This window comes from Sciurus carolinensis, chromosome 9 (assembly GCF_902686445.1).
Source record: "Sciurus carolinensis chromosome 9, mSciCar1.2, whole genome shotgun sequence".
Lineage (NCBI taxonomy): Eukaryota > Metazoa > Chordata > Mammalia > Rodentia > Sciuridae > Sciurus > Sciurus carolinensis.
In genome coordinates this window covers 68,331,464-68,343,699 of record NC_062221.1, presented here as the reverse complement: position 1 = coordinate 68,343,699, position 12,236 = coordinate 68,331,464, and the positions used below count along the sequence as shown (strand labels likewise).

At 44.2% G+C, this 12,236-nt stretch overlaps 1 protein-coding gene and 1 non-coding gene across 2 annotated transcripts in view; one reads left to right on the top strand and one right to left on the bottom strand.

Moving 5' to 3' along the window:
* The window catches only part of Slc12a8 (solute carrier family 12 member 8), a 137,754-nt gene that overhangs the window by 113,786 nt on the left and 11,732 nt on the right, over positions 1–12,236 (bottom strand). The window contains exon 2 of the mRNA XM_047564956.1: positions 4,260–4,406. Coding sequence (XP_047420912.1) covers positions 4,260–4,406 — 147 coding nt within the window. The remainder of the gene's footprint in view (positions 1–4,259; positions 4,407–12,236) is intronic.
* Trnaa-ggc (transfer RNA alanine (anticodon GGC)) lies at positions 11,945–12,017 on the top strand. Its single transcript has one exon. It is a non-coding gene; the product is annotated as a tRNA-Ala (tRNA).

Genomic DNA, 12,236 nt, shown 5'->3' with positions numbered 1-12,236 from the left:
ACTTAATGCCCCAGTGGTCACTGTCCCCTGGTATTTCTGTCCTTGTGTAATTCCCCAGCCCTTTGGGTTTGGTCTGCACCAAATGATTCACTTTTTTAAAGTATGCAAATATTTTGTCAGTCACTCAAAATGATCAAATTAGTTGCAGTTTATTTCATAGTTTTTGAAGTGCAAAATTAAACACGCGCATACTTCCATTTTAGGCTATTTGTTTTATCCATGTAGTGACTTGCTTTTATTGATTAGAATACTGCAGAAATGACAGAATGTCACTTCTAGGATTAGGATAGTAAAAAGATTGTGGCTTCTGTTTCAGGCTCTTGCTGTCTTCTCTCTTAGATTGCTCTCTCTTGTAGAAGTCTATTGCCTTATAATGAGGCAACCCAATGCAGACATCCACATGATGAGGACCCAGGCCTGTCAATAACCACTCCCTGCCCCCCAGATGAGACTTCAGAGAAGACTGCAGCCCTGACTGACAACTTGACCAAAGCCTTATGAGGACCTCAAGCAAGAGGCACCCAGCTAAAATTGCACCTGGACCCCAAACCACAGACACTATAAGAGAAGACATAGTTATTGCTTTAGTATTAGGGTAATTTTATATGCAATAATAATAACTAATGTAACTTGTACCTTCACTTTGGGGATGGAAATAATAGTTCTTGATAGTGATTAAAAAAAAAAAAGAAGAGAGGGAGAGGGCTAAAAGGCTAAACATCTTCTCTGCTTCCACCTTTCCATAACCATCCCTGCATGAAGCAGAGCTCAGGAATCCCTGGATGTCGCTAATCAGGCCTCCTCTGCCTTAGATGTCAGGTTGATGGGCCTCCCTTGGACACAGGTTAGAGACTTATTGAGCAGTGAGGCGATCCCCACAGGAAGAGGAATAATGGGGCAGGTCCCCAAAGCCTGAGCCTGCCTGCCAAGATGAACAGTCTGAGCTGGGGCTATGTTTTCATAAGTCTGGGGCCCCCATAAATTTGAATGACTTGTGAGAGGCATAAATTCTTCACTTAAACACTAATTTGTTGACCCAACTAAGCTTTCTATGCATTAACAATAAAAATCTTCAGACTCACCCAGGTACAGTTAAGGCTGAACCCTGGGGCAAGGACTAGGGTGTGATAGAACAAGGGCTTAGGAAAATCTGGCCTCATCCAGGCCTCCTGGGGGGTCCAAGGACTCTGCATGTCTCACACCTCAGAGCTTTAACCTCCTGGAATATGCCCACGGAATGGTTCATTTCATGTGTCAACTGTGGTGACCAGTGGTTTAGTCAGACACTAGTCTAGATGTTTCTGTAAAGGTATTTTAAAGATGTAATTAAAAGTTTTTTAAGTTCTTTATAAACTTTGGAGATGAGTGCTCTATCTGAAGTGCATGTGGAAAAGATTTTCTCCCACTCTGTAGGCTCTCTTTTCACATTATTGATTGTTTCCTTTGCTGAGAAAAAGCTTTTTAGTTTGAATCCATTCCATTTATTGATTCTTGCTTTTATTTCTTGCCCTCTGGGGGTCTTGTTAAGGAAGTCTGGTCCTAAGCCAACATGATGAAGATTTGGTCCTACTTTTTCTTCTATTTGGTGAAGGGTCTCAGGTCTAATTCCTAGATCATTGATCCATTTTGAGTTGAGTTTTGTACAGGGTGAGAGACAGGGGTTTACAGCAGAAGATATACAGGTGATCAACAAATATATGAAAAAGGGCTCATCATCTCTAGTTATTACAGAAATGCAAATTAAAACCACCCTAAGATTTCACCTAACTCCAATTAGAATGGCTATTATCAAGAACACAAGCAATAATAAGTGTTGGCGTGGATATGAGGGAAAAGGCACATTCATACATTGCTGGTGGAGTTGTAAATTGGTGAAGCCACTCTGGAAAGCAGTATGGAGATTCCAGAAAACTTGGAATGGACCCACCATTTGACCCAGCTATCCCACTCCTCAGTTTACACCTAAAGGATTTAAAATCAGCATACTACAGTAATGCAGCCACATCAATGTTCATAGCTGCTCACTTTACAATAACTAGATTGTGGACCAACCTAGATGCCCTTCAACTGATGAATGGATAAAGAAACTGCAGTATATAGACATAGTGGAATATTACTCAGCCATAAAGAAGAATAAAATTATGGCATTTGCTGGTAAATGGATGGAGTTCGAGAATATCATGCTAAGTGAAATAAGCTAAGCCCAAAAAAATAAAGGCCAAATGTTTTCTCTGATAAGTGGATGATGATACATAATGGAGGGGGGCAGGCAGGAGGGGCAAGGGAAGAATGGAGGAACTTTGGATGGTGTAGAGGAGTGGGTGGGGGAAGGTAAGATAGTAGACTGAGACAGACATTATTACCCTATGTACATGTAGGATTACATGAATGGTGTGAATCTACCTTGTGTACAACCATTGAAATGAAAAGTTGTACCCCATTTGTGTACAATGAATCAAAATGCAACCTGTAAAAATTAAAATTAAAAAAAGAAAAAGAAAAAAAAAAGATGTGATTAAAATAATCAGTGGTCACAAAGTAAAGGAGAGTACCCTCCATAACGTGGGTGGGCCTCCTCTGACTAGTTGAAGGCCATCAGAGCAAAGACTAAGGTTTCCCAAAGAAGAGATTCTGCCTCTAGGCTGCAATGTAGAAATTCTGCATGAGTTTTCCACCTTCAAATTCAGGACTTACCTGGTAATATATACCTCGCATGTGTGTATCTCCTATGGCACTGGCTCTGTTACTTTAGGAGTATTCTATTCCTTCATAGGCCCTCTCTTCCACCTGTTTAGTCCAACTCACCCTTCAAGGCCTTTCACAACTGCACCTCCCTTCAGGAAGCTTTCCTGGACACTTCAGTGAACACAGCATCCTCAGCCTCTTCCCCCCTTGAGGTGTTTCATGCTGCTCTGCTGACTTGACTCTGCCCACTACGGGAAGGATGAGGGGCTGGGTTCCTCAAACCCATTGGTGCTAGTAGTACTAGCACGCAAGAGGTATTCACCTTTGGTTCTGGGCGGCCTATTTGGTCTACGGAAGTCCCACTGTGTGAGAAGGCATAATAGGAAGGGCTGAGATACACACCTGTAGAGAAGAATGCTTTTGCATAAGACAAAGGAAAAGACTCTTGTTCTCTGTGCAGAGAAAGACAAACTGACCCCAGGATCTGGTGCAGAGCAATCCATCCCCCAGAAGTAGGGAGACTATACCTCTGACTAAGCACCCCCATGCATGGTCACACATAGAGTCGGGAGAGTGAGGGAAGGCAACCTTGTGGGTGAAGAGCTGGTGCATTAGCAAGACACAAGGCAAGAAAAGAATAAGAAGGCCAGAGAAGGTCACAAGCTGGAAGCAAAACTGCCATCCATCTGACTCTCTGCCCAGCTCTAGTCCCACCCATGATGACCCCTGACTTCTTCATGTAATCAAATCCATGGTGGGCATGGTGGCACACGCCTGTAATCCCAGCAACTCAGGAGGCTGAGGCAGGAGGATCATGAGTTCAAACCCAGCCTCAGCAAACTAGCAAGGCCCTAAGCAAATCAACAAGACCCCTGTCTCTAATTTAAAAATATTAAAAAGGACTGGGGATGTGACTTGGTGGTTATGTGCCCCTGGGTTCAATCTCTGATACAAAAAAAAAAAAAAAAAAGAGAGAAGAGAATATATGGAAAACAAAATGCATTCCAAAGATAGACAACCAGGCCACTGCCCTATGTATGGATGGTGCTTCTCCAGGGAGGACTATTTGGGTTAGTAATAGAATTGGAGGTCAGCATACTCCTGAAGGCCCCTGGGTCTCTTGCCTTCCACTGGTGCATCATCTGCAGGTTCTCTGCTCCTCCAAGGCAGCAGCAGCAAGGCAAGGAGGAGCCAGGGTAGAGCCTAGGGGGTGGGAGGTTAGATCTGCCTCTAGTCTGAACAAAAGGTATCAGGGTTGACCAGGAGAGCCTGCCCAGCTCACCAACATCCGGGTTTTCTGATCCTAACTAGCAATGAAGAGTTTGTACTTGCCTTAAAAAAAAAAAAATTAAAATCAGGTATATATAACCACTAATAAAAATAGAACAATCATAACAATAAAATAAATACATAAAAAGCAATGCCAGCTCTTCACTGTACTTACGTCCAGTCTCACGTTTCAGGAGCACCTGTACTTCAGGAAACTGTTGCCTGTGCTGAAGGATATGCCACGCATAACAGCTTTCCAGGTTGGGGACCCACAAGAGGCACCGGGCCACCAGTTCATCACTTACCACCAGCCAGCCAGTCCTCAAGAACAGGACAACCCCAAAAATGTTGATCATGCAGGACGTGAACACGCCATCCCAGGTCCCAAACAGCACTGGCTCCCACACGAACAGCTGGACCTTCCACCAGGGCTGGGGCTGGGCCAGGGCCCCCTGCCAAGACAGCACACTGAAGTCAGCTGAGCCACCACCAGGAGGGCCAGGAGGGAAGTGGACCAGGAGGAGGCAGGAAATCCAACTTTAAGAAGCCCACCTTATGGTGCCAGGGCAGCCATGTGTTTTCAAAAGTGTGCACACACACTCTCACAAACACACACACTGAGGGTTTTGTGGTTTTTTTGTTTGGTACTAGGATTGAACCCAGCACACTGTGCCACTGAGGCACACTCCTGGGTCTTTTTGAGACAGGGTCTCCCTAAGTTGCTGAGGTTGACCTAGAGCTTTCAATCCTCCTGCCTCAGCCTCCCAAGTTGCTGGGATGACAGACATGTGCCAAGGTGCCTGGCACGCACACAGTTTTGCAGATTGACTCTACAACAGGATCACTATTCTCTACAGACAGCAGGGACTGCTATACCCATGTGTAGCAGAGACGAGTACTTCAACAAACCTGACTTCCTTTCCTTTTGGTCACCCAGGTAGACTGCATTTCCCAACCTTTCTGCTGGTGTGGTCATGTGACATGCAGGCGGGAGCCTCAGCCCAGGCAGTGGTCAGAGTTCTGGGCAATGTTTCTTTTCCTTTCAGTCCCAGGTCCTAGGGCTGAAAGCAGCTCCCAGCGGTTACTAATCTTCAGATAACCTTACTTTATGCTCTTTGTTCCTTCAGCCTTTCCAACACCCCGTAATCAATCCTGTGTATCGGATTCCCTGTTTAATACCTACAGTAGTTTCTGTTTTCCCAACTGAACATTGACCGGGTGACCCCTACGTCTTCTTCCCTTCCAAGACCCTAGGACTTTAAACCATCGTTTGGCAGTTATTTAGCATCAGAGGCTAATAAATGGTTCAAAAGATTCTCTGCTTGTTTTTCCAATTCAAAAAAATAACGAAGGCATGTATAAATACTCAAATGGAAACCCTTCACTGAAAAAAACTAAAAACTTGTGGAAATACTAAAATGATCTCAAACAAGACCAACAGCAACTCATACTGTACACTGCTCCTGTGTAGATGGAGCCTTCCATTACCCTCAAACTATGCAGCAGGGATTAATGATTCTCAGCCAGCGGGTTGGGGTAGGTGGGGAGGAGGAGGCACCCAACAGAGTCCTTGTGTAATGAGACTATCGCTGGTGAGTGTGTGTTATCCACACACGCACAGTGAAAGGCAAGAACACCAGGAGTACATGGGGCCTGGCTCCTCGATGGCCGAGAACAAGACATACAGCCATCATCTAGGGCCCCAACTGGGGCCAACCACTCTTCCTCCTTTCCAGCCACACACTCACAGAAGGAAGCTCCTCAAAGCGAGCAGTGGTCACTAGAGGCTGGGAAGGGAGGGGGAGGAGAGAGAGGAAGGTTGTATAATGGGAAGCAACCCAACAACCTACAAGAGGAAGTAGTCCTAGTGCTCCATAGCACCAAAGGGTGAGTAAGTTTACAACGACTTACTATACATTTCAATAACTAGAAGCTTTCCTTTGAGTTCGAAGGTTTCTAGCAAAAAGAAATGATAGGGGCTAGGGTTGTGGCTCAGTGGTAGAGCACTCACCTATGCATGAGGCCCTGGGTTCGATCCTTAGCAACACATAAAAATAAAACAAAGTTATTGTGTCCACCTACAACTAAAAAATAAATTTTTTTTTAAAAAATGATAAATGTTTGAGGAGATGGAAATACTAATTACCCTGATAGAATCATTACACATTGTAGACATGTATTGAATTATCATGCTGTAGCCTATACATGTACAAATTTTATGTGTCATTTTTATCGAATTTAAAAAGACACATCAAATGAGCTGGGGTTGTGGCTCAGTGGTACAGTGCTTACCTAGCATGTGTGAGGCACTGGCTTCAATTCTCAGCACCACATAAAAATAAATAAATAAAAATAAAAGGTATTGTGTTCATCTGTAACTAAAAAAGAAAAAAAAAAAAAAGCCAGGCACAATGGCACACACCTATAATCCCAGTGGCTCAGAAGGCTGAGGCAGGTGGATGCAAGTACAAAGCCACCCTCAGCAATAGCAAGGCACCTAAGCAACTCAGAGAAACCCTATCTCTAAGTGAAATACAAAACACAGCTGGGGAGGTGGCTCAGTGTTTGAGTGCCCCTGAGTTCAATCCCTGGTACCCAAAAAACAAAACAAAACAAAACAAAAAACAAAAAGCAAAAACATCAAGAAAAGGAATGAAGGAAACACAAAATAAAGGAAGGAAGAAGGGAAAGAAAGGGGCTCAAGAAATAATTGGGGACATCAATTAAGCCACATGGGACAGATGGTCTGGGGACCCCTTGGTTTCCCTACAATCCTGACAGCTGAGTTCTCAGCTCCAGCAGGAGCTTCTTTTATCTGTGTACATGACTGGTCATCTGTCATTCACAAACCACAAACAAGGAACCTCCTGACAGGCAATAAAGGTGACAATAGTCATTGCGGCGCAAAGAGGAGACTGACAATCTATACTTGTCCTTGACTAGATGGTACCAAGGGACCTGCCTGGTGAACATAGGATTGTTTTCCAGGTTTCATATCTCAAAATTCAGGACATGGCCAACTTCCTGCCTCTTCTTGTCCTCAACTTCCTATCAGAGCTTACTGTAGGCCTAATATCATTAGAAACAGTAATAACAGCAACTAGCAGCAAAGAGTAATAGAGTGTGGTCAGCTTCCACCGAAGTGTTCTTTGATCCTTAGTACACCAGCCCCGGGAGGCAGGCGGGGAGAGGGTGCCTGCTTGGGGCTGAGAGGACTGGCTGTCCTAAGTCCCTGAGCCGGGGTTCCATCCAGCACTCCAGACTGTAAAATGTGTGCTTTTCCCTCTACCACACTTACCTAAATGTTATTTGCCCTTTTCTGCCCTAAATTTAAGTTTTTCAAGGTTTCAAATATTAACATTCTGGACTAGGTTTAACTGTGCACCCATCTGCCTTACCCACAAAAAGCTTGGTGATATTTTTCAACTTTCCACTCTGAAGGCTGTTTTGTTTACCTAATGGAGTACAGGAAGCCTTCCATTCCCTTGATCTCATTGGTCTAGGAAACTTAAGGGTTCTTTACTTCTACAGCAGGTAGAACCTTTAGGAAACCCTTTACCCAGAGAAAGACGATATAACTGGTTTGAAATGGGTTTAGTTTGAGCCATGACAGTTCTTTCAGGATGTTTAAGGGTGTGTACCTACTTTTCATCACTAATTGATCAAAGAACATAATTGAGTCTTCCCACCACCTGTCCATCAGACAGAGACTGGCAGGAAGAGTCTGGGTTTGACCCTAAGATTGACCCACAAGTTCTTAGAGAGAGACCACATAAGCCCACTTAGAGCGAGAGAAGGACAAGGAAGAACAGCAGCACAGAGAAAGGGAAAGAGAAGGAGAACCCTTGAATGAAATGCAAGATGGTGAATGCAGAGACACCCAGGACGATCTCCCAGACTGCCCTGAGAAGACTCGCTGCTTCCTAGGCATCTGCATAAAAGCACCAGCTCGGGCGTCACCACTTGTGCAAAGCCCTTCAGCCTTGTGCTATGCTACCTGGCACACTGACTACTCGCTCAGATGGGCTGAGGGACAGAGTCACCCTGTGCAGTACAGACAGGACCCCACAGGAAGGCAGAATATCAGTTCTCACAACCACCACACACTTTGTGATTCCCCTGGGTCCTCAGACCCACCTCCTTCATCTGTGGAAGGAGAAGCATCCCCTCTTGTCCTAAACATGCCCATGCAAAGCCCATGGCTCCAGTGATGCTTGCTCCCTGAGTGCCTAGCCAGTCAGGAGAGGAATGGCTGGGACAAAGGGTGAGGACGGTTAGGCCAGTTCCCAGCTATCCTGCTAAGCAGGACAGAGGTCTGGTCCCAAATGTTAGTAGCTACCTTTAGAACCTAGTGTCCACAGATTTGAGTCCTAGTCATCAATTCCCAAAACAACGGGAATCCCATCTGATGTTCTATAGACACACAGGTTGGGGAAGGGGAGGGAGCTAAAGGATGTATGCTAGGCCTAATGTTGGGTCTACTGGGAAAAAGAGATGCAGGCTGAGAAGGATGAGGCAAGGGAGAAGCAGTCCTCTCTCCCCTGAGGACCCTCAGCCTGGAGGGCAAGCTTGACAGGTTCCAGGGGTACTGTTTCTGGGAGCCTGGTCCCAGGCAACCACTCCTTGGGCTGCTCACTGCTGGAGTTCTTCTTCCCAAGTCCCCAGGACAAGAAGCCCTCAGCACTCAGGGACCTGCACTCAACACGGGGAAAACCAAGGCTACCTGGTGGGTGTTTTCAGTTCCAAGGTAGCATGTGAATAGAGAATTTCCATATACTTGAGCAGGGTCTAAATGACTGGGGAAAACACCAGGTAGGAAATACTCTCCTTCCTGCATCCAGCAAGCTGAGCTGAACGAGAGACAGAAAAATTCTGCCAGAGACAATGATATGGGCTTGTGCACAGGAGCCTTTTGCCTCTACTGGTCACCCACTGGGCCTTAGTGAATACACCTGAAATGTGAAATGACACCTTTCCTCTCTTCTGGCAACTGGAGGGGAAAAAACAAAAACAAACAAACAAACAACAAAAAAAAAAACACTCTGCTTCTTCCCACCTAGGTCAGGGGTGGGTCAAAGCACATGATTCACCCTTTCCTCCCAAGTATACCTGCAAAGACTGGTTCTACCTGGATTACTGCAAACAGATGAACCAGCAGCTTTCTTTCTAAAACTTAATTATTTAATTATTAATTAGACACCAGAGAATAGGCTGGAGCTGCTGCTGAACTGTGATCCAGTGGGCAGACTGGGAGGCTTTAATCCTTTCTCCTGGCTCTGGACAGGCACCATGTGACCAGGATGTGGACAGAAGACCAGCATGGCCATGGGCTCAACCTGCACGAAATGCTCTCACACACCTGAACCATGGGGTTTCTGTAAAGTTTAGGTGGGAAGATAATTGCAAAAGCTTTGTGTAAGGTTGAAACACCACAGATGATCCTAAACGTGGGTGAGGAATTCCTCAGGGAAGTTGGAAGGCAGACAAAGAAAAGAGGTCTTATTGACTGTGTGGTTTCAGGCTAACTCATCTTCATGATGAAGGTGGAATTCTTGCTCTCAGGCTCAGACTTCAAAGCTGCCTCACTAGCCCCGCTCCACTCAGGCTTTGGGGGAGCCAGTCCTCTGTACTGTAGAAGGAGTTCTAGAGTATCCTAGAAATCCAGTACACCAGCCCCACTCAATGGGACTCTGAAGCAAATCTGCAGGACCTGACTGGATCTCACCTAAACCTTATTACCTGGGATTAGGACCATGTGGTGCCCTTGCCAGTTCTGATTTAGTGATTCCTAGAGAGATGAGGTCTTCCTGGCAGTGTTGCTCTCCTCTGCCACAGAAGCAGCCGGAAGCCAGTGCCCAAGTCCAACAGGTCCTGTGTGACTGACCAAGTACTTTCTAGGCCTGTGTATCCTCAGACTTGTCCATGGCTGCAGCTCTCTCGAGGGCACAAAGGAGTCACCCAGTGGCCCAGCCTCAGAGGCACAAGACCCTTAGAGTCTATGAAGACATTGATGCTGCTGCAGAAACCCTGGATTCTGCCACTCAGGACCAACAGCAGCTCCCTCACCAAGAGCATCCATTTCTGCCCTAGAATGCAGAGTCTGCAGATACATGCTCTGGACACCTGATGCCAGCTCACAAGTGACAGAAATCGGCAGCAGCAAGGCCAGGGCCACCTAAACAAGAGCTTTCCTTGCCCTTCCCCATTTCCTTGGCAAAAGGGAAGAGCCTTTCCTGTAGGGCTCAGGTTGCTGCTAGGAAGTCTACCTGGATTCCACCTGGATTTAACTAAGAGGAGCAACATGGACCCTAACGCCTTCCCCTCAACAGGCAAACCAGTTAAAAATCAACTGCAGGCCTGGGGCTGTAGCTCAGTGGTAGAGTACCTGCTTAACATGCAAGAAGCAATAAACAATAAATTTTAAAAACTGCAAAAGTTTTATTCTTCTAGGTCCTTCAGTGAATCATCCAATATTATATCCATTTAAAGAATACTCTATGTAATAACTATACCTTTCCCTATAGTTTAGAGTTTTTTGGAACCATGTTAATATTTTACATACTCAAATCGAATCTATGAGAATTAGAGGTAAAAATTTAAAAAGAATGCAAAGAGAAGGAAATTACCAAATGAATAACACAACCACACTTAAGGTGGGAAAAGAATGAGATTACAGGCAAGGGCCGCCATGCCCAGCTTGTGGTGTTTTTATCAGTTCTGAATCTGCTTTCTGTCGATTATAAGACTGTGCAAATATTTCAATATATCGACTGGAAGTCAAGTTTCTCACTGTTGGAGATGAGGGTTCAACAAAGGAAAGAGGAAGAATAAAAGAATGAACCCTGTAGGGATGAGCTTGAACTAGAAGAATCAGTTTGAATTTGTAGTTGTTAATATATACACATAATATATGCATACATGTACATGTGTGTATACATATGTAAAGAGAGATAAACATACATGTGTATATTTATATTTATCTTCCTTTTCTCTGTCTACTTAAAGGGTCTATAAGCAAAGAAATCCCAGTGGCAATGAACAGACCTAATACTCAGATCATGATTTCTAGATACCATTCCTTACCTAAAGGAACTAGGCAGGGTTCTTTGAAGAAGTTGCTGATTCAAGGCTAGGCTAGAAAAACTACAATATGTGTCTACAATGGCTGGTACCAGAAAGTAAGGAAGTGCTTAAAAAAAAAAAAATGGCAAAGATGTGTTGAAAGTATATAGGAAGGGCTGGGGTTGTGGCTCAGTGGCAGAGCACTTGCCTAACATGTGTGAGGTACTGGGTTTGATTCTCAGCACCACATGTACATGAATGAATAAAATAAAGGTCTATTAACAGCTAAAAATAAATAAATAAATAATTTTTTTTAAAAGTATATAGGAATCAACCTGAAATGTCTCCCACTGGCCAAATGCTTGATTATCAAAATGAATAGCAATAAAATATTCATGGAATAGAATAAGAATCTGAATCCATACAAATATAAATATATGAATAAATTGAAATGGGAGCAAGAAATGAAAGCCCTTTCTTACTGTAGAAAACCAAATAGTGCATGTGGAAGGAATTACAGAGTTAGAAAATTACCATTTGTAGTCATCACAGTGAGAGCCATTGGCCAAGAATTATCAATGGTTGCTAAAGTTTGTGGGTAAAAGATCAGTGAGGAACAGGATATTTCCATAGTCTCGATGAACCCCCAACAAATGATTTATTAATTGTCAAAGGAAAATTAATACTTTTAGATTGGATTAACCTAGTGGACACCACCTTATATAAGCAACCAAAGTTAACATCACCAAGATGGAACAGATGGAATCATCTACCTCCTGACAGGATGCCTTGAGAACCCTACATCGCTTCTCTAGTATTCCTGCCAAATACCACACCTTAATCAAGTCATGAGGGATCATGTTCCAAACTGAAGAACATTCTACAAATTAACTGACTTGAGTTCATCAAAAAATGCCAAGTTGGGGCTGGAGATATAGCTCAGTTGGTAGAGTGCTTGCCTGGCAAGCACAAGGCCCTGGGTTCAATCCCCAGCACCGCCAAAAAGAAAAAAAAAAATGTCAAGGTCATGAAAAACAAAGAAAAAACCGGAACTATTCCATGTTCCTCTCATCTCCTCCTCTAATATTCTCCTCTGTGAACTGTTTCTTAGTCTCCCCTGTTAAAGGCACCAAAGAGATACAACAATTAAATGCAATGTATGATCCTGGATTGAATTCTGCACCAGGGGAAGAGGAAGGGGAGGAAGTTATAGGATATTA